The sequence below is a fragment of the Alosa pseudoharengus genome, unplaced genomic scaffold (assembly GCF_046254945.1).
Source record: "Alosa pseudoharengus isolate Yale_2024_CS ecotype anadromous, Long Island Sound unplaced genomic scaffold, YU_APseudo_1.1 YU_APseudo_1.1_scf_1, whole genome shotgun sequence".
Classification (NCBI taxonomy): domain Eukaryota; kingdom Metazoa; phylum Chordata; class Actinopteri; order Clupeiformes; family Clupeidae; genus Alosa; species Alosa pseudoharengus.
In genome coordinates, this window is record NW_027468564.1 from 28,789,534 (window position 1) to 28,816,856 (window position 27,323).

Sequence of the window (27,323 nt, forward strand, 5' to 3'; positions counted from 1 at the left end):
TACAGTGGAATAAACCTATTAAGTGTACCAGTTAATTACTTGCATGTACATATGACATGTATGTTGTGTCTTCGATGTCTTGGAACAGGTCTACTAATTCGCATGTACTTTGTGGTGTAACAGCAGACTAGTTTCAACACATCAATTACAGGATACATGACATTGGCAGGATGTATATAATATGTACATGTAAGTACTTAACTGGCACACTTCATTTTAATAGGTTTATGCCACTGTATCAAAGAGCAATAAGTGTGTACCAACACAGTTGATATACTGTATGTACTATGTAGTGAATTAGTAGACCTGTTCCATCACATTGAAGACATAACATACATGTCATATGTACATGTAAGTAATTAACTGGTACACTTAATAGGTTTATTCCACTGTATCAAAGAGTAACAAGGTTGTAGCAGCACAGCTGTTACATGTACACTGAAGACAATGAGTCCTTGACTGGAGCTAAGAATGGTTTGTATATCAAATCTATCATGACCAGATTTACCCCATCCAGCAGGTCTCAGGTCAGCTCTTTGCCTCTGATGAAAATTTAGGCAAATTGGCAAGGTTTTGTAAAAGCATTCAGTATTGCAATGTAACAACTATATGTAGGTACCCACAAATACATAATGCAAGTACAATGATAGTACCTGATAGTACATGTTGTTACACAGGTTGTACCACTGTACCTAATTAGGTAGGTACACTGTAACAGCGACACATTAAAATAAAGTGTTACCATTCTTTTTTTACTGTTTTTAATGTCAACAATTGCACATTATTATTGTTGTTTTCATTATTGTGGTTGTTTCTAGTGTAGATATTCACTAAACTGCATGTTGACATGTCTCTTTGTAGGGGGATGTCTTTGGGACGGATTCGGATGCTTCCATGACCGCATTTGTCCTGATAGCCATGCAGGAGGGCTCCCGGATCTGCAATGGCGTTGTCAGTGTAAGTTATCTTTGAGCAGGGACGGACTGGCACAAAAAAATCGGCCCTGGCATATTTGGCCCAAGTGGCCCTCAAATTGGTTGGGCACACCTAATTAAATACAAAATCCTTGCATTACCCTTATAAACTTAGCACAAAAAGTAAGGAAATTTGTGTTTGGTAGATTATTTCTCTGTGGTAACAATACAATACATTGGCAATACATCTTACACCCTTGGAAAGTCTGTTTAGTTCCCTTTCAATTGCTGCCCCATTTGTAAGGAACATGCACTTGAGCAGCAGAGCGGAGAATGTGGGTTGCATCCATGACAAATTTGCCAAATCTTCTCTGCCTCAATTATTATCATTCTGACTGATCATAGTTAGCCATGGAGCACATCATCTCAATATTCAAGTAGGCTATACAAGCAATTATGAAAGAAGATTTTCTGCTATTTTTGCATTTGAAATGATACAATAGGCCACATTTAATGGAATGCTCAATTGATAGCAGCACCAAAAAAATACTGAAGTTTAAAAGAACTAAATCACCTAGATGGTGGTAGACCTTATTGTAATTTATACCATTTATCGCTATAGGACAACTAAAACAACACAAAATAAACAGGGCAAGTCTGTTGCCTGTTGTTGAAAATATTTTATTCCTGTAGGTTATACCTACCTACATTGCTGGTAGGCTACATTTTAGAACAGTAGGCCTACATTAACTTATTCCCTTTAATGTCTTCGCCCTTTCAACTCTCTACTTTGAGAGACCAACCACCACTTATGCCGTCAGTGTTGAATTTGGGGCCAATTGGGTCAATCTGAACAACAATTAACGTCGATTTGACACTAATTTGCTGTCCGCTAATCATTCATTTACAAAACGTAAGTTTCACTATTTGTTATCATAATCACAACATGGCCTTACTATGTTTTGATTACCATATCATCACTGCTTTTTAAAGTTAAACTTGAGCAGGGGCTTCTGAATGTGTTTTTACCTTGGATTTTGGCACAAGGGATTTTAACATCTAATCCTGTGTATTAATGTAATGCTGAAGCTAGCGTAGGCTAGTGACTGCTGTGAATAGGGCAGCTGGCAACTAGGGAAAGACCTTGTGACAGCACGGAAAGACGGCTGACAGGAGGGAATAGACCCCGCCGGGGCTACAATGGGTTAGCAGCTCATTGTGGCAGTAGCCCAGGCTTCACTAAGCTATGGGCTGCACCCTACTAAGCTACAGTACGACATAATGAAAAAATACCCCTAGAGTCAGCGAGAGCAGGGGCGGAAGATGACTCACTTGTGATAGACATGGTTACTGACCCTGGAACGAATTTGATTACGAGTAAGGAAAACATGTTTGTGGAAGCCATTAGTTCAGAGAAAACTGAGAAAAAGCTGCAGATGTGTGTGTGTGGTTGGCAGAAGGTTACAAGTCTAAAGGGCCTGAAAATTCATCAAGGGAAAAAGAAGTGCTTGGTAGAGGGAACACAGGGTCCCCACATTGATAGCTATTTCTTAAGAAGTGCATCAAGTCAGTCGGTTGAAGTCCAGCGACAGGAAGAAACCCACAGTTCGCAGGACATCAGTACCCCTGTTGTTGAGGTAAGTTCTAGCACTGAGGCAGAGAGAGAGGCCAGTCAGCCAAGGAGGGAGAATATTAATGGTCATAGGCCTGGGGTTAGATGGCCAGGCGCAGCAGAATGTAGAATGTGGGAAGCAATGTGGTAATATGGTGGTAGCATGGAGGGGAGTGTCTCCAGGACGCTGGTTTCACTGTTAAGCCTTCATGAGGTGTCGTGGGCCTAACTTAACGAAACATCGGTGAATGAGGGTGCCCACTTGATAACCCCAATGACATGCCGCATACTATATAGGCTACTGCTGTTGGATAGGCCATTTGCATTGTGCTTGTGACCATTTGTTGGCGGATTTGTGGGTAGTGTGCTTTTTAAAGTTAAACTTGAGCAGGGGCTTCTGAATGTGTTTTTACCTTGGATTTTGGCACAAGGGATTTTAACATCTAATCCTGTGTATTAATGTAAAAAAAACATTATAGCAATTAATAAGTCATCATAATCATCATAGTCAGCATGGCATGTCACACATAGCCTACCTGCTCCATCACTGAATTCTTGTTATCATGTAGGCCAGGGGTATTCAATTAATCTTCAGTGAGGTCCAGTTACGGAAAATTTCCTCAAGAAAAGGTATATATATATAATATTAGAATGGATGGATGGATGGAGCCTAGGTGTAGGCCTAGGCCTAATGTTAATGTGAAATAAAATAAGTAGCCTAAGAGGCAACATTCGAAATGAGAAGAAATAAGGCAAGATAAGAGTAATTGGGGAGAAAAACTGAGTAGCCTTGGTTATTTTTAAGATCTTAACGTGAACTTAAAATAAAATTTGAGCTGAGACAAGGATGGATATTGCACAGCTGGTTCCTTGAACCCATCAATCAGCAAGTTAAATTTTATTTTTTTAGTTTTTTTATGTTGACCCGAAATCCTGGAAACCCAGGAACATCACGTTGTTGGGCAGTGCCTTAACTAGATTGTGGTGGATCAATCATATTGCCTTCTTAAATCGTAAAATATTCTGTGGTCTCAGTTCACTGTTGAATGGGCCTAGCCTACCCTATGCTTGCTCAAAATATATGCTTTGTCTAGTAGAGGTGCTTCAAATTGGCGCTTTTAAAAATCGCCTGTCTCAGAATATGTAGAAGAGGTCCAGGGCAATTCCGCGCAAAACTGTCACATCCATATTTAGTTGGCGTTACGGGCGTGACAGTTTTGCGTTGGTATTGCCCCCGTATCGTTATATAAAGCTCTATTCTCGCTGCCTAGCTTTCTCCTCTTTGAGCAATCGATGATTTGAAAATAACTTACTTATCGTTAACTTAGATATCCATGCAATATTGTATATTTCTGAAGCTTCTACATTGTGTTATTTTTGTACAAATTGCACTACCGGCACCTGCTGCAATTTCAACCTGTGGCTACTTCGATTAACTATTTTGATACACAGGGACACCGCAGTGCCATCTGGTCCTCACTGTAAGCAGTCATCACTAACTGAGAGTGCGCACAGCTCTCCAACCCATTTTGCAGAGCATAAAGCTAAAAGAAATGCAGTCTTGTGAGACAGGGACTTCAAATCTGCCCCTGCCATAGACTCGTATGGAGCCCTAGAGAAGGACGACACGTCCCAGCTCGGCGCTCGCAATGTATGGCCTGGGTGTAAACGGCGGGCCCCCTTTATATATTGGCCCACCAATGGTGCTGGCCTAGCGGTCTGTCATTAAAGCCCCTATGAAATGCTGAGATGGCAGAGACGTACACCTTAATTGTGCCTTAAGCCTGGTCTTGGTTCAGATTACCTAAGGAAAAGTGTACAACAATCCTGTTGGCCATTCTTGAGCATCCAGGCCCAAACTGTCGTCCAGGGGGTCGTTTCTAGAAAGCATCGTTTGCTAACTTGCGTCGCAACCTTGGTAGTTCGCTCCATCGTTCTTGGATTTGGTGTTTCTAGAAAGGGTAGTTTGAACTCTCAATCGCAAACAAGGACGCAAAGTTTGGTCGTTTGAACTACTGTCCCTAGGCAGTCGCAATTGTGTCGTTCCTTGGTAGTTCCTGTTGGTGTCCGGAGCGCCTAACCAAAAATCACAACCGCCTAACCAAAATTTGCGAAGGGGATGTTTATCTCGTGACTCAATGATTGATCTATCCTGTATCTTAATTTTGATTAAGACACTGCTCCCCTACTTGGCTCATTCTTGCTATTTATGTTAATTAAAGTATTGCCTTGCTTTTAGTATTGTAATCTTCACAGTCCCTGACAACAGTAGTGTTAAATGGTGTAGTGGCTAAAGCAGATGACTTATTATCCCAACGTTGTAGGTTCGATTTTCTTATTATGTGAGATTGTCCTCTTGCTTCTCGCTACCTGCAGGTGAACTAGTGTGACACGTAGATTCAATTGTTTTTGACTGATGTATTGTAGCCTACCTATGGTCTCTCGATGTAGAGTAACTATATACATAAATATGTATGGTCAAAACCTATTGTTGTGTCTCGTAGGCCTACTCTTACTCAGAGATGAAAAGAAGAGATAGGATGCGAACTCCGGCCGAGAGCGCAGTGCACCAACGCGCTGCCGTTAAGCCACGAGACAGTTGATAACCTATGGGATACCCAAATATTTGTCCAGGCTATATATTTTTTCCAACACATAGATATGTAACACAAATAATGACTCATATTGGTCTGCTTAAGTTAACTGTTTTTAACTGTAATTATATGCTTGCAATAGGTTTAGGTTTTGGCTGATGGCAATGACAATACCATTACCAGCATTTATCACTCGGTTTAGATTAGAAACATGTCGACATAGGCCGTGACAGAACATTTCTAGGGGGTGGGGTATTACACGTTGCCACTGTTTCCACCAATGATATGTATCGCTGCATCATCAACAACGTTGTTGGAACTATGGTGTTCGAACGTCGGAGGTAGCGAATTGCGACACAGGTACGATGCTTTCTGGAAACAGGTGTAACAGTGTCGTTGTTTGGTCGCAAGTTGCGTCGTACAATGGTGGTTGAGCAACGTCGTTGCTAACTTTTCTAGAAACGACCCCCTGATCTGCTAGAGAGTATCACTGCTGGCAATGAGTCATCTCTGATGTTGTAAACAGATCGACCTTGGCTACCCCATAGTTGACCCAGACGTGTTTGACAACGTCCGGGTGCAGTCTTTATTCCCCGGGAGAGGCCCCTGTCCTGGAGAGAAGGTCTGCCGCCGTGTTCGCCACACCTGGAATGTGCACCGCTCTCCGAGAGGAGAGGAGGGGCCATGCCACAACAGTAGCTGCCTCGCCACCTTGAGGCACCGCAAGGACTTCGTCCCACCTTGATGGTTGATGTGGTACACTGCAGAGGTTCTCACCAGCATGTGGTTGTGGTGTAAAAAGAGTAACAATACTCTCTTGGGTGCTCCTTGTTGGTGCCCCCCCCCCCAATCCCAATCCTCCCCCACCTTTCTTATGCAGCCCTTGCCACTTAATCTACTAAACCCCTCTTCTACTGCACTTTTTACCCCCCCCCCCCCCCATAAATGCACAAATAGGCTGACACCAGACATAATTTCACTGCATTTCTTACATCCAGTAACTATATGCATGTGACAATAAACTTCCTTGTATCCTTGTAATACCTTGAGAGCCAGGTGAATAGCCTTCAGTTCGAGCACATTTATGTGCTCCAAGGACCAAGGGGGATGCCACACTCTCCTCACTGTCCTGCCCTCCCAGACAGCTCCCCATCCAGTCAGGCATGCATCTGTGGAGACCACCTGCCGTCTGTGAGGAAGGTTTCCTAGCGAAGCCCCCTTGCATAGGAAAGCTCAGTCTCTCCAGGGGAGGAGGGCTTGCATGCAGGACTGTGTGACACACTCACCTGTCCTTTTTTGGATGGAGGTGAAAGGAATTGAATAAGGGTGTGAATCTCTCTGTGAATGTAGGCTACAGGCCTGTGAGACATGTAGGCTACAAAAAGACAATTACACATTCACGTCACAGTCAGGAATTATTTGAATAAGACGGTAGACTAATAAGTCTTTTATTTTACAAGACGGTAGACTAATACGTGATAACTGTTTGGCTGACAGCCTTTAAAGTAGGCTCAATTTCATTTCCAGGGAAAGGTTTTTTTTATGTTTTAGCCTGTTACACCAGGAATTAGTGACTGGCATGTGGGGGCGTGGCATCACGATGGTTGCTTCCCATCGTGATTCCTGTCAACCATCACGATCGGCACAACCCTACTAGTAACCTACCTGGTCACTGAGGCGTTGAAGGTAGGAGGACAGACCGGAGGTCAGCTCCGCTTAGAGTGCGAGACGTTCTGCTCCCGGGGTCATGGGCGTCATGACTTTGTTTACATAATATGGTCTCGAGAATAGGCGGGACGAAGGTGTTCATTACTTTTTTTAGACCATAGTGACAGTCAGAGTGAGGTTGAAAGAGATCAGCATATCTTCGCTGTCTGATGAATAACACGTATGAATACCTTTACTTTTTAGGAAATTAAAAAAATAATTGCACATTGTGTCATCAGAATTGCTACAGTGTCTATATAGCCTAGTCATTCAATTGCTTGTGTCATAGTATTATTACCAAAATTACCAGCTAAGCATTTATTAGCTAAGGTGGAAATGCTGGTATGTGTTTGTTTATCATTATTTAGAATGGCCATACGGCGCATTACATTCTTGCTAGCCTATGTATGCACTCAGATTTTCCTGACGGTTTGCCGAAATGTCTTGTTATAAAATATGTAAGTAGCTTATAAATAATTTCTGAACTGCACTTCATCCTACCTTAGCCTAGTTTAGTGTCCCTGCTCTCTTCTCGACTCCATTTCTCCAGGCTACTCCCAAGTCTCATGCTTCCGAAAAAAACATCTCCCTTCATGAAGTTAACGTAATTGGAGTAAAGAAAACACTGCATGCCTACTTATTTAACCAATTATTTATTTATCTAGCATTGCAGAGGTTTGAAACAATGTTGTAGCTTTTCATCGGACGGCAACAATATATATATATATATATATATATATATATATTTATTTTTATTTAACTTATTGAGCGATGTTTTGTTTTTACATGGTTACATTTATGTTTTAATTGCACACTGTCCCTTACAAATAAATTGAAATTGAATTGAATACAGGTGTATGTGTATATATATATATATATATATATATATATGATTTTTTTCATATATTCTAGATTAATTACACAGAGTGAAATATGTCAAGCCATTTTTTTTGTTTTAATTTCGATGATTACGGTTAACATTTTTAGATGTACCTGATTTGTATAATATCTGCCTGCCTGACTGCTGGTTCCTCTACTCCATTGCAATGCAGAGCTTTCAGAGAAGCATGGATAGCGCTGTGCAGTACTTGACGGGGAAAATTCATACACTGAAAAATCCTTACGCTGCCGCCATGGTGTCCTATGCTTTGGCCAATACAGGAAAACTGGACAAGAGCATTCTTTACAAGTTCTCCCATAATGGTAGGTTATAGTCATCTCCACAGACACAATGTATTGTTGGTTGAAAAAATGTCACCTTTAAATCATGGCTTAGTTGGAATTCAGTTTGTACCATATTTGATTTCTAAAAGCTTTGATGATAATTATTGAAGAATTGAGAATTATGATAACATAATGTGTTGTCAGTTGACAACCATCAGCATACAAGTAATCATGATATAAGATGTTTATGACAGTTATAGATGTAGATAGAGATCAAACAAACAAGCCTGGATGCCAGCCAAACTTAGTCCCGCCCACAACATTTGAGGTCGGGAAGTTCAGTCTGGCATTACTCCGTTGTGGAGCAACTATGCTCGCACCAGAGCTGGGTGGACCAATCAAATTGGGCTTTACGATGATGGACAGGTGAGCAACAGTGCCTCGTCTATCACATCATCTGAGCACGCTTAGGTTGATTATGTTTGCCACAAAAACACTGTGGCTAGAAGGAGACAGATGGCTTCTAAGACCCCCTATGTAAAATGCATATTATTTCAATAAGGATTTTATCACTGAAAACAATTATTTCTGAAAACTTTGGCCAAAGTTGAGATGTGGGAAAACTCATGATTTCACTTTCATCAAGGGAAAACACTGTGTTGCATTGTGACATGTTGTTCCCTCGTTCGTTTGAAATCTCTGATTGACCACCTGTTCGAGGGATTTGCGACAGCCTTTCCCAGCTATTTATAACATGTTTGTAGCATATCAGTGTTCAACGGAATTATTTTTAAAAATGGAGGGTATGTAGGCTATCAGTTTTTTCCTAATAGCCTACCCTACTACGTATCTCTTAGATTTCGCTAATGAGTGTTGTAGGAGATGTTGACGGCACAATAACTTTTACAAAAGACCAGAAAACAATGTTAAGGCATTTGTGGAGAAGAAGGATGGTTTGTGTGTTCTCCCTACATCTCATGGTAAGCTATTTCGTTGCTGATTGGTTAGGTCTATCCAATTAAGTGCAGAGGCACCCATCCCCCCCCCCCCCCCGTATCGGTTGAAACACGCCCCATAATTACAGTACGTCCCTATGGAGCAGTATCATATGCATATTCTGACTTGAATTTGAGTATGACAACATCCTTGCACATTTGCATCCCATGATTGTAGCAGAGATCGCAGAATAATATCTAAGTTGGAAAAAAATGGTAAAACTATGGTTTACACCTGACAGTATAATGTATTGAGATTAAAGTGTTTATAATCTGCCTGCCTGAGTAGAAGTGCAATGCTCTTGTGGCCCTCTTCAGATGGCACTCACTGGCCTGTCAGGGGAAACCATCTCCTCACCGTGGAGGCCACTGCCTACGCCCTGTTGGCCCTGGTCAAGATGAGGGAGTTTGAGAGGGCAGCACCCGTCGTGAAGTGGCTGAATGAACAGAGAGGGTCTATGGGAGGATATAAGACCACACAGGTCAGTTTCGGTCACACTTCAATTTGATCGTTGACTATCTACAGGTGCTCAGATTATCAACAAACTATCTATTGATGCTGGTTCAGGGGGTCACTTGCGCTTCAGCCTGGTTGGTGCTCACGGAACAGGATGCAGTGAATGAGGAGACCAAAACATGACTCTGAAGAAGACGCATGGCCGTCGAAACATTAGTCGGTTTGCACTAATAAAAATCACTAAAAAGTTTTGTGTGCTCCGGTCCTGCTCCTTGGTCCTAGATAGACCTAGGTATCTATTCATGCTATCTATTGACACAAACTGCAGTTCAGTAACTGTTTAACAACAGTCCAAGGAATTGAAAAAAGCTTTTAAGGCTAGTCTGCCTGGGCCTGGCCATGTTTGAACCGTCTCACTCATTTGTTCGTTGTTTTACAGACGTTTTAAGCATGCGTGTGAAGGACCAAAGCGGCATCCCAAGTACTGGGATGTGCAGACTCACCGGCTTTAGATGGTGGAGGTGGAAAACACGGAAACCAGAGCTCACTCGTTTTATCCAAAAACACGATAAAGTTTATTTATACTTAACTCAGAATTTCAAGAAAGCAAAATAATAAAAAATAAAATCAACATAGCACAATGTTTCTAGCTTTCAACAATAACAATCAAAACTCTTGGTACATAGCCTTACAGCAAGCCTGTATTCACCCTCACTCTCTCTCCAATGCAGAATGAGGCCAAACTGGTCCATTCAGGACTAATTGGACCATACCAACAGTCCGAGAATTACCTGTAGGCTAAGGCCATATAGGCTATTTAACTAAATAGAAAATAAACATTACATGAAAATGAACTATTCTTATTATATAAAAAACGTTCTACAACATTCACACCACCTGTTCACACCACACATATACATACAAAACATTACTACAAACAAACACCCCTGTAGAGTGCGGTTCGGGCCGCAAATTTCTGTCCGAACCCGGCCCGCGTCCGACATAGTTGCGTCCGAACCCGACAGGCATTTTCATTTTTATGTCCGAAACCGACCCGAGCCCGACGCAGATGACGCCTCAGTTATTCCCATGCTAGTGATTAAACGTTCACGTTTGTGGATAGCCTGTCTTTTTAGCCCATTAAACGGAACAAACAACAAATGGGATTGTCTACAGAATCAGATGAGCGTGCACGCACGCAGGTCACACACAGCGCACATTCACACAAGAGGCCCAAGCAGGTAGCCTGGTAAACCAGACCCTGGAATCTTTCAGATTAAGGGTCTGGCCACGAGTAATGAAAATGGCCCAATTCGAGGGGCGGCACCAAGCATGCATTTGAAACTCTCACTGCACGCAGTTGGATAACGCTACGACCAATCACAACAATTCACGATGTGACGTATCCAGTTCTTGCAAAGGAACGATTTGAGGGCGATTTTCTGCTCCTCTTTTAGTTGAAAAGCCAAATCTAAATCCTTTATTGTAGCGGTCAAAGCCGTTTCAAACAACTGGTGTTCATCGGTAGCTATCTTACAATGTTTTCTAGATGATTCCGGACGTCGCAGCACTGTCGTCATCAGTGCAGCTCGCCTTTGTCCCGCCTACACCGATTTGATTGGTCCCTCTCGCTCGAGAGGTAGAAGAAATTTGGATCATTGCTCGTGGCCAGAGTATCTTGCGGGCACAATTCAAATTGTGCTCTCGCGAGAACTCTGGATTTCCAGGGTACCAAGCAGGCCCAAGCAAGCATAGAATTCTAGTCTTACCATTGACGAAAAGTCTTGAAATGAACTGCAACAGTATTTGAGACTACAGTGCCTCTGTCACTGATCCATATGCAGCATCGACGTCAATTGGTGCAACTCGAGGAAATCCTCATCCAGTTGAACGAGACGACCTTATAGCCTATATGTCTTTACCACAGTAGGCTATGCAACGCAAATAATCTTAAGGTTAAAATCTTCTGATAGGCTAACAACTTTTTTTTTAACGTCACCCAAGACATGCGGCCAGAAATGCACATGCGTTGTCACGGCTACATAAACAAATCTTGCACACAGGAAGAAAGCTGTTTAGGTCTTTTTTACATTTTACTTTATTCTCAAAAAACAAACGTTTGCATCATGTAAAGCAGACCTGTTGGTTACCCAACATAATAAGCAATTTTAAATGTAAAGCTTCCAATGCATATCGCCCCCATGTGTCCGAACCTGAACCGAACCCAACTATAATTTCTAAATATTTGTCCGAACCCGACCCGACCCGTAGCCACACTCTACTGTGTACACTGGCCTGCACCTTCTGCCCTGGAACGGGGAGAAATACTACCTCTATACTGTAGCGGCGCGCGCATTCCGCATAGGAGCAGTCGAACCGGACCGGGAAGCAGGAAATGCGTGACTAGTAACATAACCAGGATTTTAGACAGAAACACGGAATAAATGGGACATGAAATAGTGGGTACCGCACTACATGTCATGGAGGTGGTAAAGTATAAAGTTATAAGCAGTAATGTATGTAATAAATACGTTTTGAGTGGTGTGAATGAAATCGCGGACAAACCGCGCTACAAATAATTTAACGCGAATGTGTTAATAGTAGGGGAGACCGGGGCTGGTTGGAACACTTTTCACTCTCGGCTATATTTCTCCGTCTTACAATGCGTTGAAATTGTCAAATTGTGATTAACTGAAAGCTTGGGATCTCAGCTACAAAATGTATACATTCAATGTCAACAAATTATCCCTTGTTTTGAGTTATATATGATTAAAGTGGTGTTGTGCACGTGTGCCAACCTACCCCATGCACGGGGTTGGTTGGCACATGTAGTCGGGGTTGGTTGGAACACCTATGTTATAGTCCTTTGCCGTACCCCTTTTGCTTTTGTTTGAAGTGCTCATCTATATCACTGCCTGTAGGGCTTTGCTGATGTCTTTCCTGTGTGTTTTTCTTCAGTAGGGCCCACCGTCAAGACCAATTTGGTCCCTACCGATTTTTCTTTACTTCAAATGTTTAAAAATGTCTGAAATGCTTCCAAATGTAAAACTATGTAATTACAGTAATTACAATAACAATGCTAAAATAAAGATTGATGATGTTTTTATGTGTAAAATACAAAGTTTATAGATTTGTCACAAAATAGCCATAGGGAATGTATGTGCCAACCAACCCCAAAATCAGTGTGCCAACCTGCCCCGCCCACATTAGGTCAAACTTTTTTGCACAAATGCTGTTAGCCTGCTAATATCAGTCACCTCAGGTTTTCAAACTTCATTTTAAGATATAGATGAGTCCCCTAGCAATCAATTATAATGAATATTTTTTATATATCCCTAACTATTACCCTTCTAGGATGTATTTAGTGGGAGGTGCATATTCTAAGTTTTGACACTACAAAATTAAAATGTTGTTCTCACCTAAAGGGTTAATGACCTGGAGACCAGTTACATACGTGAGTTTACTCTACTCAATAAGGCCGTCAGTTTAGTGTTGGAATTGTGTTGCAGCTCCCTCTAGTAGCCTGGATATTAACAGTGTTTCAACCTGCCCCTGTTCCAACCAGCCCCGGTCTCCCTACATAGCCCCACGCCAGCCTTCCATTTAAACACAACCCCCCTGTGTTGATAAGCCGTCCATACACCTTCACAAAATAACACAATTAGTCTAAGCAATACATCATTTTTATAAGGGGGCGTGCGGGTGTATGTGTGTGCATGTGCAAATGTCCGAGTCTTTCTCCCGTTCTCGCGGGTAACGCAATTCATAGTCAATGTGGGAGTGCGTAACAGTGAGAAGTGAGGTTCACTTTCTCACAGTGTGCTTTATTTGAAATGCAGCATATGCATGTTGTTTAATAACTTTCAAACGGTAGAGCCTGATCCTTTAAAACATAGCCAAAGGACGTATTCCTGCTTTAGTGTAGGCCTATATTTTAGGCTTATTCTCAAATTCAGATTGTGTTAGGGGGACGGGATTATTAGCCAATTTCAATCGGACAATTTGACCAGAGAGATTTAATTTTGTTAAAATTAAAAAAACATTTCATTTTTTTCCCGGTCAATGTCCGGCAATTACCGGAGGCATGATTAATTGCGCAAATTAATTGCGTCACCACTTTGACAAATTTCAACATATCAACAATCCCTTCACTATTCAAAACAGAGATCAACAACCATCCAGTGCTCGGGCACTAAAGAATCCAGCAAATAACAGTACAGTGTATTGATTTGCATGCACTGTAATAAAAAGAAGAAGTATAAGAAGCCTAAGAATAACATTTCCATGCACTGTAATAAGTAGGAAAAGTTTTGATTATATTTAATGATTAATACATTTGGGCAACGGTATCAAGTTTATCAAGTCAATTGTCAGACTACTCCCTCTATTGGGAAATTCACTTTTGTATCATTACATTACATCCACTTTTAATCGTTACATTTCTGTTACTTCCATGAAGCAGCTTTAGGCTACTTAGATGATAAATGGCATTTATGTGTTGTGAATGATGAATGACAATTGCAATATATTAAATATGGCTAATTTTTAATCATATTGGAGCTGTTTCAATCAAGCCTAAAGCTATATATGAAATCAATGACAAAGAACAAAGCAATAGGACTGTGAAACAGACACTCTGATGTAATTTCCTTTTGCTATACATGTTTAATCTATATCTTGTGCTTTATTTTGCAGCCCACCATAATGGTGTTCCAGGCCTTGGCGGAGTACAGAATCCACGCTGCAGACGCGCCAGGCAAAGACCTTCAGGTTGAAATTAGTGCATCAGGGAGAAGTGGATCAGTCACATGGAGTTGGGGGAAAGGAAATGCGTTTCAAACCCGCTCAGATAAGGTCTGTCAACAGTAACACTTTAAAACGACAACAAATTGCACATTAATAATGATATAATATAATAAAAAACAATTTGGTTATATTCTACATCTACTTCCTGAATTTTTGGTTAACGATACAGATACATAAAATTTGGTGGGCATGTAGGGCAACTAGACTTTTACGGAAAAATTTACTTTGGTCCACAGGGGCCCTCCCCCTGAGCGCTGGCCCCCCAAACCCAAAACATGCCGTTTTTCCTAATTAACTACCTGAACTGTGGCACAGAGGATGAAGTAATTTATTTCTTAAATAAATTACTGTATATGAAGAGCCTTTCATCAGGAATCTAGATAGTTAGGCCTATTCAAATACATAATGCCCCACCTTGATTAGAACCTTGTTATGGGAGAACATTTTTACATGTTAAAAATTGTATTCAAAATGACTATTGGCCGATATATTGGTTATCAGTTTTTGAATAACTCAAATATCGAAATCGGTATCAGCCTTCAAAATCCCATATTGGTCAGGCTCTATAGGAGATGGAGGCAAATTGACATACACACACAGGCACACACACACACACACACACAGGCATGCACATACAAGCATACAGAAAAGTTGCAAGAGTAGGGGGTGGAGTAGGAGATGAAGACAAATTGACAAGCGGGACAGAATGAACTGGACTGAGCAGCGGTCATATTTTGTACTGCTATGCGGTACATCTAGTTTTTATTATTTATTATAAATGATCTTTTTTTTTCAACCATAGTTTGGACTCGATGAAGAATTAACAATCACAACCAAAGGAAAAGGCAAAGGCACTGTCTTTGTAAGTATTCAATCCGAAAAATCAAGCACAATATTTTGTATTATACTATTTTCTTGCCAGTAATATTATGTTTTACACTGTAAATCTGATCTGATAGGTTCCTATGCTCTCTTTAAAAATGAAATGTTTCAATCCTCATGCATGGCAGTTAAAATCATGAGACAGACAGACAGGTCTGCATGTGAGCAAATGTAGCTGGCATAGACAGTACAAATTTGTTTTCTTTTTTTGGTTCAGTGATGTGCTCAAAATGTGTCTGGCGAATAGTATTTTTTTATGCATTTATTCCTTCAGGTGGAGCACATATATTATGCTACACCAAAAGAAAAAAATCTGAAATGTGAACAGTTCTCCCTGAATGTAACCCTGATGAAAAAGGCCAAGGGTAGGGCAAAGTCAACATCCAGACCTTATGTCATTTTAAACGTGGCATTATGCTTTGATTTTAGTATGGTGGTCGAGAGGGGGCTGCAGTACTAGTGTAGAGGTTAAAGCAACACTAAAGAATGTTTTGCACCTTAAAATAATGTTTCCAAAATCGTTTCAGTGGTTCATCAACTCGTAACAGGGTGAACGGCAGCTCTGCATTCGCTTCGCGGCCATCTGTCGGCTATAACCGCACTATGTAAGTTTGCCAGATCCGGTAGCGGATCTGTAGTTCGATGGAAGGACACTACAAATTTGACTTGCTTATGATGTCGCAATACATCATACTTTCATAAAAACATTCAACATACTCTACCTTTTCTGTGGACATCGTTATTTGCAAAGCCAGTGCTGGATAAACAAATAGCGTGTGTGCAACAGAGGAAAAGTGCTTTGGTGTTGCTTTAAGGAGCTTTACTTGGCTAGCATGCAGCAGCCACACAAGTTGTGTGTTCCAGTCCAACTGCTCCAGGGAGATTTGCCAATTGCAAATTAGTATCTGGAAGTTGCTTTTTATAAAAGTGTTAGCTAAATACTAGCCTGGCCTTAATTGCCTTCCTACGTACTTCCGCTCGATTTTCATCTCCCTCCACCACTCCGTCTGGGATTCCGGCCATTGGCCACGTTCGCAGCGGTAGATTCGACTCCGCGCCAATCAGCGAGCAGGAGGCGGGAGTTGTGAGAGACGACGTCGAGATTCTGCGCTGTGTTTGAATTGTAGTCCTCGAGGAGTTTGTCAATGGCATAAGTTAATGAAGCAATTCAGTCCGTGCTGGCTACGCTTCCAAATATCCAGGAACTGAACTCCGAACAAAAAGAGTGTTTAACACATTTTATTTCGGGCAAAGATGTCGTGGCCCTACTCCCTATGTGATTTGGGAAACGTTTGATTTGTATCAATTGTGATGATATTGTATCGCCGAGGCTATTTGCCCCAGTGTTGGGCTTTCTGTGTTCCCGGCGTGTGCGTGTGTGTGTGCGCGAGTGTTTGTGTCATGGAATGTGTCAATGAGTTCTGATGTGTTTTGATTGGGGGGAGGTGTCCGGGAGGGAATATTTAGGTGTATGGATAGGTTAGCGATTGCTAAGGGGAGGGAATAGAATAGGGGGTTCTAAGACGTCTAAGTTTAGTCAGAGTAGAAGTGGATTACGTGCGACTGAGTTCTGTTGCGTTGTTGGCCGATGAGTGTGAATGAGTGATTGAGACCGTGATTTATCAGCGATCATTTTGTTGTTTTGTAGTGGACACCTCCTGTTGCCCGTGCACTAGCCTGTACATCTATAGGAAATAAACTACCGGAGTTTTGGAACGATATATCAGCCTCCCCGTCTCCTAACTTCTCATCGGCGTTACATTATGTTATCTTCAACCTTACTGTTGAATAGTTATTTGCTATTCTTCCACTAACTCTTACATTTGTATCGCAAAGCTGGCATGGTCATTTACATCCATCTTGTTCGCTTTGGTGTTGTGGGCAATTTCTGAGTGTTGTAGTGTAGCTTACTTCACGATCGAGCTGGCGCATAACATACGTCACGGCCAAACTTTAGCGATTGGGTGAAATCAGATCCAATCGTTTCAAACTTCTACAGAGTCCACGCATCCAGCTTGCAAACGTTCGTCAATAGCCGAGATCCCAGACCCTTGTAGAAGCGAAGCGTACCAAGGGGATGGCAAATTGCCAGGCTAGCTAAATACATACATAATAAAAATGTTTGAATACTCTAACAGATTATGTCGATGTAGGGTGGGTGGTGTCTCAGTCATAACTTATAACACAAAAATGTGACCCGTATGTTTCTTAATGAAAAATATAATAATATAATATATTGATAACACTTGATAGTAAAGCATGTATAATATTAGTTAATAATGAACTAGTTTTGCATTTAGTTATTCTAAAGTGTTACCAGTATATTAAGAAATAATGTATATAATTTTACTAATATTATTAATATATATATTATTAAATCTTTATAATAATTAATAACATTACTGTTTTACTCAACCATGCATATCTTCCAGTTGAGGCCCAAGACAGTTATCGAGCCAAAGAGACTTATCAACTCACCATTGATGTACAGTAAGTACTATAGCTCTGTACATCTGTGTAATTGTGTATAGCAGTTGTCAAGCCAAAGAGACTTATCAACTCACCATTGATGTACAGTAAGTATAGCTCTGTACAGCTGTGTAATCAAGCCAAAGAGACTTATCAACTCACCATTGATGTACAGTAAGTACTATAGCTCTGTACAGCTGTGTAATCAAGCCAAAGAGACTATAACCATGATATTCATTAACTGACATATTGCCCATGATTCATAGCAAATGACTATTGTCAACTGTTTTCAACTTCTAACTCCATGTATAAAACACTCCTGCCTTAAAAATTCCTTTAACTTATTTGAGTTGTTTGTATCCAACCACGAAACAAGTTCAAACTGAACTCATTTCCACTCTGGAGCATTCTCTGTCGACAGCAGTTAATGTTACTGGAAAACAGTATTAGTTGGTATGGCGGCACAGATCGCTGACGAATCAATGCAAATGGTTGGAAGCTCCTAGTTGTAAACTCATTTGTTCACATCACTGCATTATTACCACATACGGAACACCTGCGCAGAAAGAAGAAATGTACTCCAACAATCAAGAGTATGTGTTTATATACTGTAGGTGGATTTTTCAAATTATCAGATTATCAGATCTAAGTACACCACCTCTCTCAATCCTATTGGAAATTTAGTCAGATTGGGCTGAATCCGATTGGTTGGGGTGTTTGCATGAGGCATTTTTATTCCGATTGAGACATAATTCCATTTCTTTTTTTTAATTTCTTTTTTTAATATTTTTTTGGCCTTTTTATGTATAATTCCATTTCTAATCAGATGTGTCCATGTAAACAGGGCTATTGATGCACTGAACCTGTAACAGCCACTATTAAAATCTGCAAAGAATTGAACAGTTCATAAGTCTATGTGCCTCTCCGCGCTTTTGATATAGAACAGCCTAAAACATTTTGGATGTTAGATCTGAAACCTCATCTTTGCCTTCATTATCACCTCTTCATGAAGATGGAGTTAAACAGTTGCAAGCATGTTTTTCTCAGGTTTTTGGGAAATAAGGACTCCACCAATATGCCCATCCTGGATGTCAGCATTCCAACTGGATTTGAGGTAGATACGGCAGACCTCTTCAAGGTGAGATGCATTCAGCCTAAACATATGTTTGCAGTGTTTACGCTAAAGCGCTAGTGTTTGGTTCTTAAGATCTGACTTAAATAATCTTTACTCTACAGCTGCAGGAAGGAAAAGACCGCTACATTCAGAAATGGGAAAAAGACAAGAAGCTCTCAGAGAGAGGTTCCCTTATCATCTATCTTCCTAAGGTACTAGAATGTAATCATCTTTGATCCAAGATGGTGGCGTGGTTGCATCGCAAAGCCCAGTGTCTCTCCAGATTATGCAAATTAGTGGTTATCTGCTTGTTTATTTCAATTATTTTTGCTCAACACAGTTTAGTGTACATACAGCTGACTTTTGGACATCAGTTCCTGCAATCCTACATCTTGATCAGCGTAATCCCAGAGATTTCCAAAACAGCGGGACCAGCTAACTCCGCTATACCGACCGAAAGTAAACAGCATAGGAAACGTAAACAAAGACCAAAGACGTGTGGGGTGTACTACGAATCTCGATTAGTGGGTTAGCGAGGTATGTTGCGCTCAAAGCCAGGCTATGCTGTGACACGAAAGTGGATCTGTTTTAGTGTCGCTATATCATCATGGTATCTTATGCTGTCAACCAAACCTGGTCGGGAGGAGGTTATGTGCTAAATTATAGCTGAAATTGTGTAATCTACTGCACACTGACCAATCAATTGTCTTAAAAACGAAGTTCTCTCACGTGTAGGATTCTGTCATATATCTTACAGGTGGAGCTCCGCCTCCGCCTAACCTTTTTTATATCTCGAATGTGCTTTAATAGTGCTGTGCGTGCAAATATCCCACTATGGACGTGCATACCATACAACTACTGATGACAATTGATTTATTTGATGTTATAGGTTAGACACAAAAAATGACCGCAGTGTAGATTAAGCTATCGCTCATGAATGCGGAAGTAATTGTTTTTAAATAGAGGCAGTCTTGTGCGTCTCCACGTTACACGATTGGCCAAAGTCATCCCAACACCGAGAACGCGCACAGATCTGAGCTGAAAGCCTAGTTTGACAAATATATCACATAACTGCAATCGTAGTATCACTTAACGTATACCCCTGAGTCAAGGCTTTGTCAAGCCTCGATATGTCTACATAGCCTAGATATGTCTAACGTGCTTCGTAGTATACCCCAGTGGTGGGCTGAGACCTAGACTTGAGCTAACTCCACATCGACTCTCTACTACATAATACCAGAGATTGGCAGAAGAGCGGGACGTACCAACACCATCACACCGACCGGAAGTAACCATCGGCTGGGCAAGAGAGGTAAACAAAGACCCCATGGCAAATGTGGAGGTCTAAAAGCCAGGCTAAAGCGCATCGATTTTCCCTAACGAGTCTTTTCCTCGCCAATGTTTGTTCCCTGGCGAACAAAATGGAGGAACTGCGACTGTGGATCAACACACATAGATTGATGGTGGACTGTAACATCATGGTTTTCACAAAAACCAGGCTCAACAGTGAAGTACCCAACAGCGCTATTAAGCTAGCAGGGCGCTACGTCCTTTGAGCAGACAGAACAGCTGTTAACTCCGGTAAGACCAGAGGTGAGGGTTTGTGCAATTATGTAAACAAAACTTGGTGCACGGACACTACCATCACAGAGAGTCTGCTCAGCTAACCCAAAGTATCTCATGGTTAAAGGGACACCAGGCAACATTTTCGTGTTAATTAATCATCTTCGTAAGTCGGTATATGGTTAAATGACTCATTACAGGGCGAATGAAGACTCTCTCGCCCGCCCCTACTGCCTGTAGGAAGAATATCCCGCTTGCAAGTTCAGTGTATCGTACCCGCTGACCTTCAGTCTCACAGTCTCAGACATCGCGAAAAGCAGGATCAGTTTACATCCTGCATCCACAGCACAGAGGCAGGCTAATGAAACGCTAGTGATTGTTGCAAACGTGTGTATAATGCCTTGACGGAAGATGCAAGAGCTTCAGACCGAGCGAGGACTCGCACACGTACAGACCCTAGGGGAAGTTTCATAGAGAAAAAGCATCAGGGTTGCCTGGTGTCCCTTTAAGGGTGGACATTTCTATCTCCCCTGAGAGTTTACATCTACTGTAATGGCAACCTGTATAACCCCGGATACTAATGCTAAGCTTGCCATGAAAGAACTGCATACTGCTACAGTAACAACAGACTCTGCATCCCAAGGCAGCTTTCATTGTGACTTCAACCACACATGTCGTTTCAGAATCGTGAAAGCAAATGGTCTATACTTCAATGGGATACATTTTTTTTTTTTTAAATGGTTTGGTCAGGTCACACTGTTGGGGAAAGCACTGATTTACAGGCTGGGATTCAGTGATTACCTGGCTAACAAGTTAGATTAACATCTGTCTTCAACTCTGGGGCTCACAGTCAGTTCAGGGCTTGAGAAGCAAATGTGGCCTGATTCCATCCTTTTTCCATGACGTGTGGCAGACAAACCTGGAACCATCTGTTTTTGTTTTCGATACGATGGATGAACATCAGCATGTACATGGATATGGATACACATACTTCCCCGGATTGTTCCATGATCTGGGATCAGATCCAGTGTGGAATTCTTTCATGCCCTGGATGACGTTAAGAATATCATCTCAGCAACCTGCAGATGTGTGCCAGTCTGGAAGGCTACAACAGGATGGCAGCAGCTGCAACACAGTATTGCCATGGGGTGTGCCGCCTCCCCCAACCTATTCGTGACAGCCTTTGTGGTGGCCCTCAGATGGGCCAGGCAGGTAGCTAGCCAGGCAGGGGGTATTAAGCTACCATCAGGTGAGAGGCTTCGACCGCTGAGGAGCTACATAGATAATGTCACAAGCAACTTGCAGACAGCACCATGTACAGCCAGGCTCCTCAAGCACCTTGATGCTGTTTTCATGGGCAAGAATGGAGATAAAGGCCAAATCAAGATGTATGTCAATGAGGACAGGATCAGTGCATGAGAATATCACCTTTGTGGCAGGAGGAGAGCCCATTCCACAATGATGGGATGCTATTTTAAACAGGTGCCTCAGCTGGTCAGACATCTGGAGGCTCAACTGGCTCAGATTCCTGATGAGGGTGGTCTATGACACCCTTCCATGCCCCCTAGAATCTTGCCTGGTGGTTTGGAAGTGAAGTAGACTGCCTGCTGTGTAAGTCTTCAGCACATCTTATCAGGATGCAAGGGGGTGCTGTTCCTGGGACACTTTAGGTAGCATCATAATTAAGTCCTGGCTAGGTCGGCTGAGGTCCTGTAGAGATCTAGAGTGGTAGCACTGAAAGTCTGCACTGGCAGGATTTGTTACACCTGGAAACACGCTCCAAGCACCTACACAGAAGAGGAACACCATTCTGTCATCTGGCAAAGACTGGCAGATGTTGGTGGACCTCAGGAAGAAGCAGGTCTTGCCTAGAGAGATTATAACAACAACTCTCCTGGCAGACATCGTCCTGTGGTTCACAGTGGAGAAAAGGGTTCTCTTCATGGAACTTACTGTCCCCTGGGTGGAAGGAATGTCAACAGCACACAAGAGGAAAGGCTGGCTGGAAAGCCAGGGTTTACCCGTGGAGGTGTGATGTGGGAAAAGTAACAGTCCAACTGTTCCATAGCAGTGCGGAAAGTATGGAGAGCTCGAAGAAGAGGCGGAGAAGGTGAGCTTCTGTCTGTGCCTGTGGAGGAAGGACAGCAGTTGGAGGTCAACACCCCAGTAAAGGCAACTGCAGGGGGTGACGTCCCCTTACAATATTTTGGCATGTCTAAATGGGACCATGCCAAAAATGCATCCCACCTCCTAATGAGCATTCTGTGCGTATAATTAGTGGCTTGAACTAGTTAGCCCTTAGAACCCGATTGATGCAAAGTGCGTCAAAAAACACACCCTTTCTTCTCTGTTACATTGCTCCGGAACTTTTCATCATTTGAATTACTCGCAAATCTGTGATAGCATAGATATGGCAAGCATATCAGATGAAAGAGGAGACACACGGCTATCCATTGATACCAAGTACATCCTTCTGGGTTATCAAACAAAGTGACAGCAAAATAATAACTTCATATAGCTCGACTTACCTCACATTTTTGTGTGTTTCTCTATGGAAAAGCATGTTCATAATCCGGTTTTGAGATCCTAGCAAATTCCTGCATGACATTCAATTCAAGGCTCACATTGCATCCCAATTTGTTCGATAAAGAAACACTTTTTTGCCTTTACTTTGTTCATGGCAATGCAGTAAAAAGTTGTTGTAGAATCATCATGAGTGCACACACAGGCTAACACGCAAACTCGGGTCAAGTCAGGTCAGGTCAGTTCGTGTCACAGATATGGAGTGCAGAAAGGTCATTTTTCATCACTAAACAGAAAATGGCATTTTCAATTGCCAGATTCATGACAGTCTGGCCAACACATACATGAAAGTAAGAATTGTATAATACACTTTTTGTATTTTTATTATTTAAAAATCAAAATCAAATCAATTAAAGTATTAATGCATGATCTGGGTAGCCTAGACTCTGCTGAAAAAAACAATATATAGCATGTGTGTGGCACTTACAATGACCATGATAAATGCTTCTAACTAAAGGTAGTGAAAATGCCCATAAAACATTCTAGGGTTCTAAGGGTTAACTAGTACACATGTACAGTCTCACTAGTTTGTTCTGGATTTAACTGGCTGTTCAGTCAGTGTTTTACCTATTTTTTCTGGTCACCGCTATTTTACTAGGAGTTCGGGATTGTGTCGTCAAATCGCTAAGAATTGTGGGAATTACGGTAACGGTTGCTACTGTACAGATAGACATACAATGGAGTAGGCATGACGTACGTCAAATGGACCCCTTTTTTCTGCCACTGACAGGTTCAACATGTAATCACAAATGTTGGCCAATACGGAAAGGATCTGTATGGATAACTATGTCTGTTTTACCCAGTGGATGTAAAGCAGGGGTCTCAAACTCAAATGAGCTGGGGGCCAATTCTGCCAACGTCATCTGATTGGAGGGCCGGCTATTTCTGAAAATGCAATGTTCTTTTTTTCAAATACCACACAAAACTGCAAACAGAAAGTGCAAGTGTTTTTATCTAGTTTTAGACACCTGTGCTAGCAACCTTAGCTTATAAATAAAATAATGATAAAATAAATATTAATACAAATTATAAAACAAATGAAAAGCATAAAAACAGGTATGTGTGTGTTTCACACCAAATAAAAATATTTTCCTCTCATAACTTTTTTAAACCTGGCAAACTATAGGCGTCAGGCTTAAGAAAGCAACACCATTGGATTTTTATATAAAAAAATTTCAAAAGGCCATGGCTTGAAAGTGGTCAGAGATAAAGTCCTACTGTAAATGTAAAAATCTTTGAGTAAAACAAACGTTTATGAAGGGGGTAAATTTACCCATCTAATTTGCTACTGGATGACAAGCACCTCAAATTATGCACCTTTCAGTAAATACTGGATGAACATATTTGAGCAGGTTTACTTTCCTTTTTTCATATTACCCACATAACAAATTAACAGGAAAACACCTAAGATATACCAACACCTAAGATGTATATGGTTTCTAAACCACAAGGCCTACAATAAAGTATTCTGGTCAAATCAGTTCCTATCGCGGGTAATCTGAGTACCCAGAAGATTGCATCATATTGCGGGTGACTTTAGTTTAGAGCCCTATTTCTGCTAGCCCTGCTGACTGTACCACGTCTGTACGGACACTGCAACCAACAAGCTATGTTGGGCAGAGGGTCGAAATAAGCATGGTATGCTTAGTGGACACCGTCGTAGACGCACGCAGACGCACCTCCATTCAATAGACGATCGATCATAATCTCCAAAAGGATATTCTCCTTCAGATTTAGAATAGGTGAATAACATAGCCTACCTAAGACTTCATCACACGTAAACGTTTTTCAACATTTGGTGTAGGCCTATTTCTGCTTCAATTTATGCAACATATGGCCTGCATCGCTTCCACGTCATTACAAATGCACGTCTTTGTGTTTCTCGTGTGTAATACAAGTATTTCCTGAAAACTTTGCGCAGCGATTTTGGGTTTGAATGAAGCTCTGGATGTCTAGCACATAGTGGAGCAGAGTACAAATGAGATTTGTCACCGTACTTGGAACTATCGTCTATTTTAATCAGTATCGTTGTTTGTCGCAATTAAAAAGTCCCAAGGGCCGGATTACGTTATTATTTTGACATACGTCGCGGGCCGGATTTGGCCCGCGGGCCGGGTGTTTGAGACCCCTGATGTAAAGCAACTTAATACCAGTGTTTGTATGGGCAGTAGTAAGTTACAGCTTCATAACATCAGTAGGCAAACTCATGTTAACTCAATGTTGCACAGCCCACAGAACAAAAGCCAATCTACAGCATTTAATGCTCTTTATTTTATTTAAGTAACACTCCGTTGCCTCTTGTACGTCGTCGTTGTGAAGAAGCTCACATTTGCACATATAATGGTGCATTTGTTTTCTTATCTCCTCTTGACGCTAACTACGTTTCCATTAGTAATCGCTGTATCTTCCTTTAGCGTACCTGTAAAATGGCCGAAGCTACTCTCTTTCAGAACTGAGGAGGACCTCCAATAGCGAGAGGTTGACTAGCTAGCTAGAGAACTGGCTAACTAGCTGTTGTCAAATAGTTAGGGAAGAAATATATGACTAGTGATGGATGATTTTACATTCCTTTAAGGGCTAACATCATCTTCCCAAGCATACCTAAATAGCTTACTTTTGTCACAAACAACAATTACTTATGTTTACTAACTCCCTCCCCCCCTCCAGACACACACACACTCACCACACCCCACCACCACACCAATTCAACTTTAAATGTTGGCAGGTATGACTATTATGTCTCAATCTCAATCTCAATTTCAGCAAAATCTGTAGCATGTTATTGTTTCTCAAGACTACTTACTTTAATATGAACTAGGCCTATGTGACTTGGCACTCCAGGTGCATCATAACATAATAAAACAATATCCATATCGAGTCTATTTTTACAATTTTCCTGTGCATTTTCATTAGATCTCGCATCAGCAACCAGACAGGATTGCCTTTAAATTGCACAAAGTCCTGGATGTTGCTATGATACAGCCAGCAGCAGTTACTGTTTATCAGTACTACAAGCCTGGTGAGTTACACACACACACACACACACACAAACACACACACACACACACACACACACACACACACACACACACACACACACAGAGAAAGAGATTTGTATTCCCTTTCCTCCCTTTCATGTTCACTTTCTTCTTTCAGACAATAGTTGTGTGAAGTTCTACCCGGCCGAGACTGCTGAAATAAAAAGACTGTGTATCGAAGATGTCTGTCAGTGTGCAGAGGGTAGGGGAGTCTATCATCTGTTTTTCTTTTATTTTAATATTTTACTGAAGAATGTAGAGGGATATTTGTTGGTGCCTGCATCAGTGGCTCACATTTTGTTTGGCAATTTTGCTGATCGGATCATAAACCACCACAAACATTAGCAATGGCTTCTTAGGATCATGTTGAGGTGTCATGGGTCTAATTCAGTTAAACACTAAAGAATGAAGGAAACCCTAGTGAAATGCTCATGAAATGTTGTGACTTTGGTCTGGCACCTAGCTCTCCTTAAAGCCTGCATGAGTGAGGCATAAGCACTCACTTCAGAAACTTACTTGTTTTTCATGAACACTGCTTTGTTGGTGAGTTTGTTTTGACTGCATTGGTTTTGTTTGGCAATACAACTATGACTACAAATTGAACAAGTTAGCTAGCAAACATCAATCGCAAGAATGTGTACAGTTTACTTACAGCAATGGTAGGCCTACTTACATTATGTCATGACTGCCGATGCTGTGTATCGTCAGTTTATAAAGTTTAGGCAAAGTAAGAAGTAACGCCAGGAATCCCTGATCAATGTGATTGGTTAGGCTGGACCAAAGGTTTTGTCAAAGTCTATGCCCATCACCATGCTAGTGTTGGAAACGTTTCCCAATCATGAGTGTCCAGATTCTATTCACGAATCAGGACACAAAGTAAATCAATCTGGTTTTTACGGAGCCCCCCGGGTGACATGGGGGAAAAAAACATGGGTTAAAAAAAAAAAAAATTCATGGGGGAAAAAAACCCGAAGAAGAAAAAAAAAACCCGATGTACTTTTGTGGGATCTCGCAAAACTTTTGCGAGATCCCGCAAAAGTTTTGCGGGATCTCACAAGTTTTTTTCTACTTTTGGAACTTGCTGGGCTTCCTACTTGACCCCAATAGGCCCACAAACCACTACCGCCAGATGACAATCATATCAGAGGGCCGAACGAGCGAACCAGGAGGAACAAAGGTCCGTTCAATTCTGTCAATAATTGCATAGGCCTTTGATCATATTGTAGCGCTGAGCTTAGTTGCATTGTGATGTTCCTGTATGTTGTATGTGTGTGTGCGTGTCTGCACGCAGGTGTCTCCCTCTCCCTCCCGTGTCATAGGCCTATGTAATGTGTCCAGAAAACCCACAAAACGCAACAGTGATAGAGCAATCATAGTATCATGATACGATTGCCATCTGGCGGTAGTGGTTTGTGGGCTTATTGG

The 27,323-nt window shown here is 41.5% G+C and overlaps 1 protein-coding gene across 1 annotated transcript in view; it reads left to right on the forward strand.

The window, feature by feature from the left end:
- Positions 1 to 27,323, forward strand: part of LOC143118151 (complement C3-like) — a 77,703-nt gene that overhangs the window by 43,779 nt on the left and 6,601 nt on the right. Inside the window, exons 27-37 of the mRNA XM_076279312.1 lie at positions 862 to 957; positions 7,880 to 8,030; positions 9,305 to 9,468; positions 14,139 to 14,297; positions 15,052 to 15,111; positions 15,406 to 15,496; positions 17,564 to 17,621; positions 18,648 to 18,738; positions 18,837 to 18,926; positions 25,774 to 25,879; positions 26,017 to 26,100. Coding sequence (XP_076135427.1) covers positions 862 to 957; positions 7,880 to 8,030; positions 9,305 to 9,468; positions 14,139 to 14,297; positions 15,052 to 15,111; positions 15,406 to 15,496; positions 17,564 to 17,621; positions 18,648 to 18,738; positions 18,837 to 18,926; positions 25,774 to 25,879; positions 26,017 to 26,100 — 1,150 coding nt within the window. The remainder of the gene's footprint in view (positions 1 to 861; positions 958 to 7,879; positions 8,031 to 9,304; positions 9,469 to 14,138; positions 14,298 to 15,051; positions 15,112 to 15,405; positions 15,497 to 17,563; positions 17,622 to 18,647; positions 18,739 to 18,836; positions 18,927 to 25,773; positions 25,880 to 26,016; positions 26,101 to 27,323) is intronic.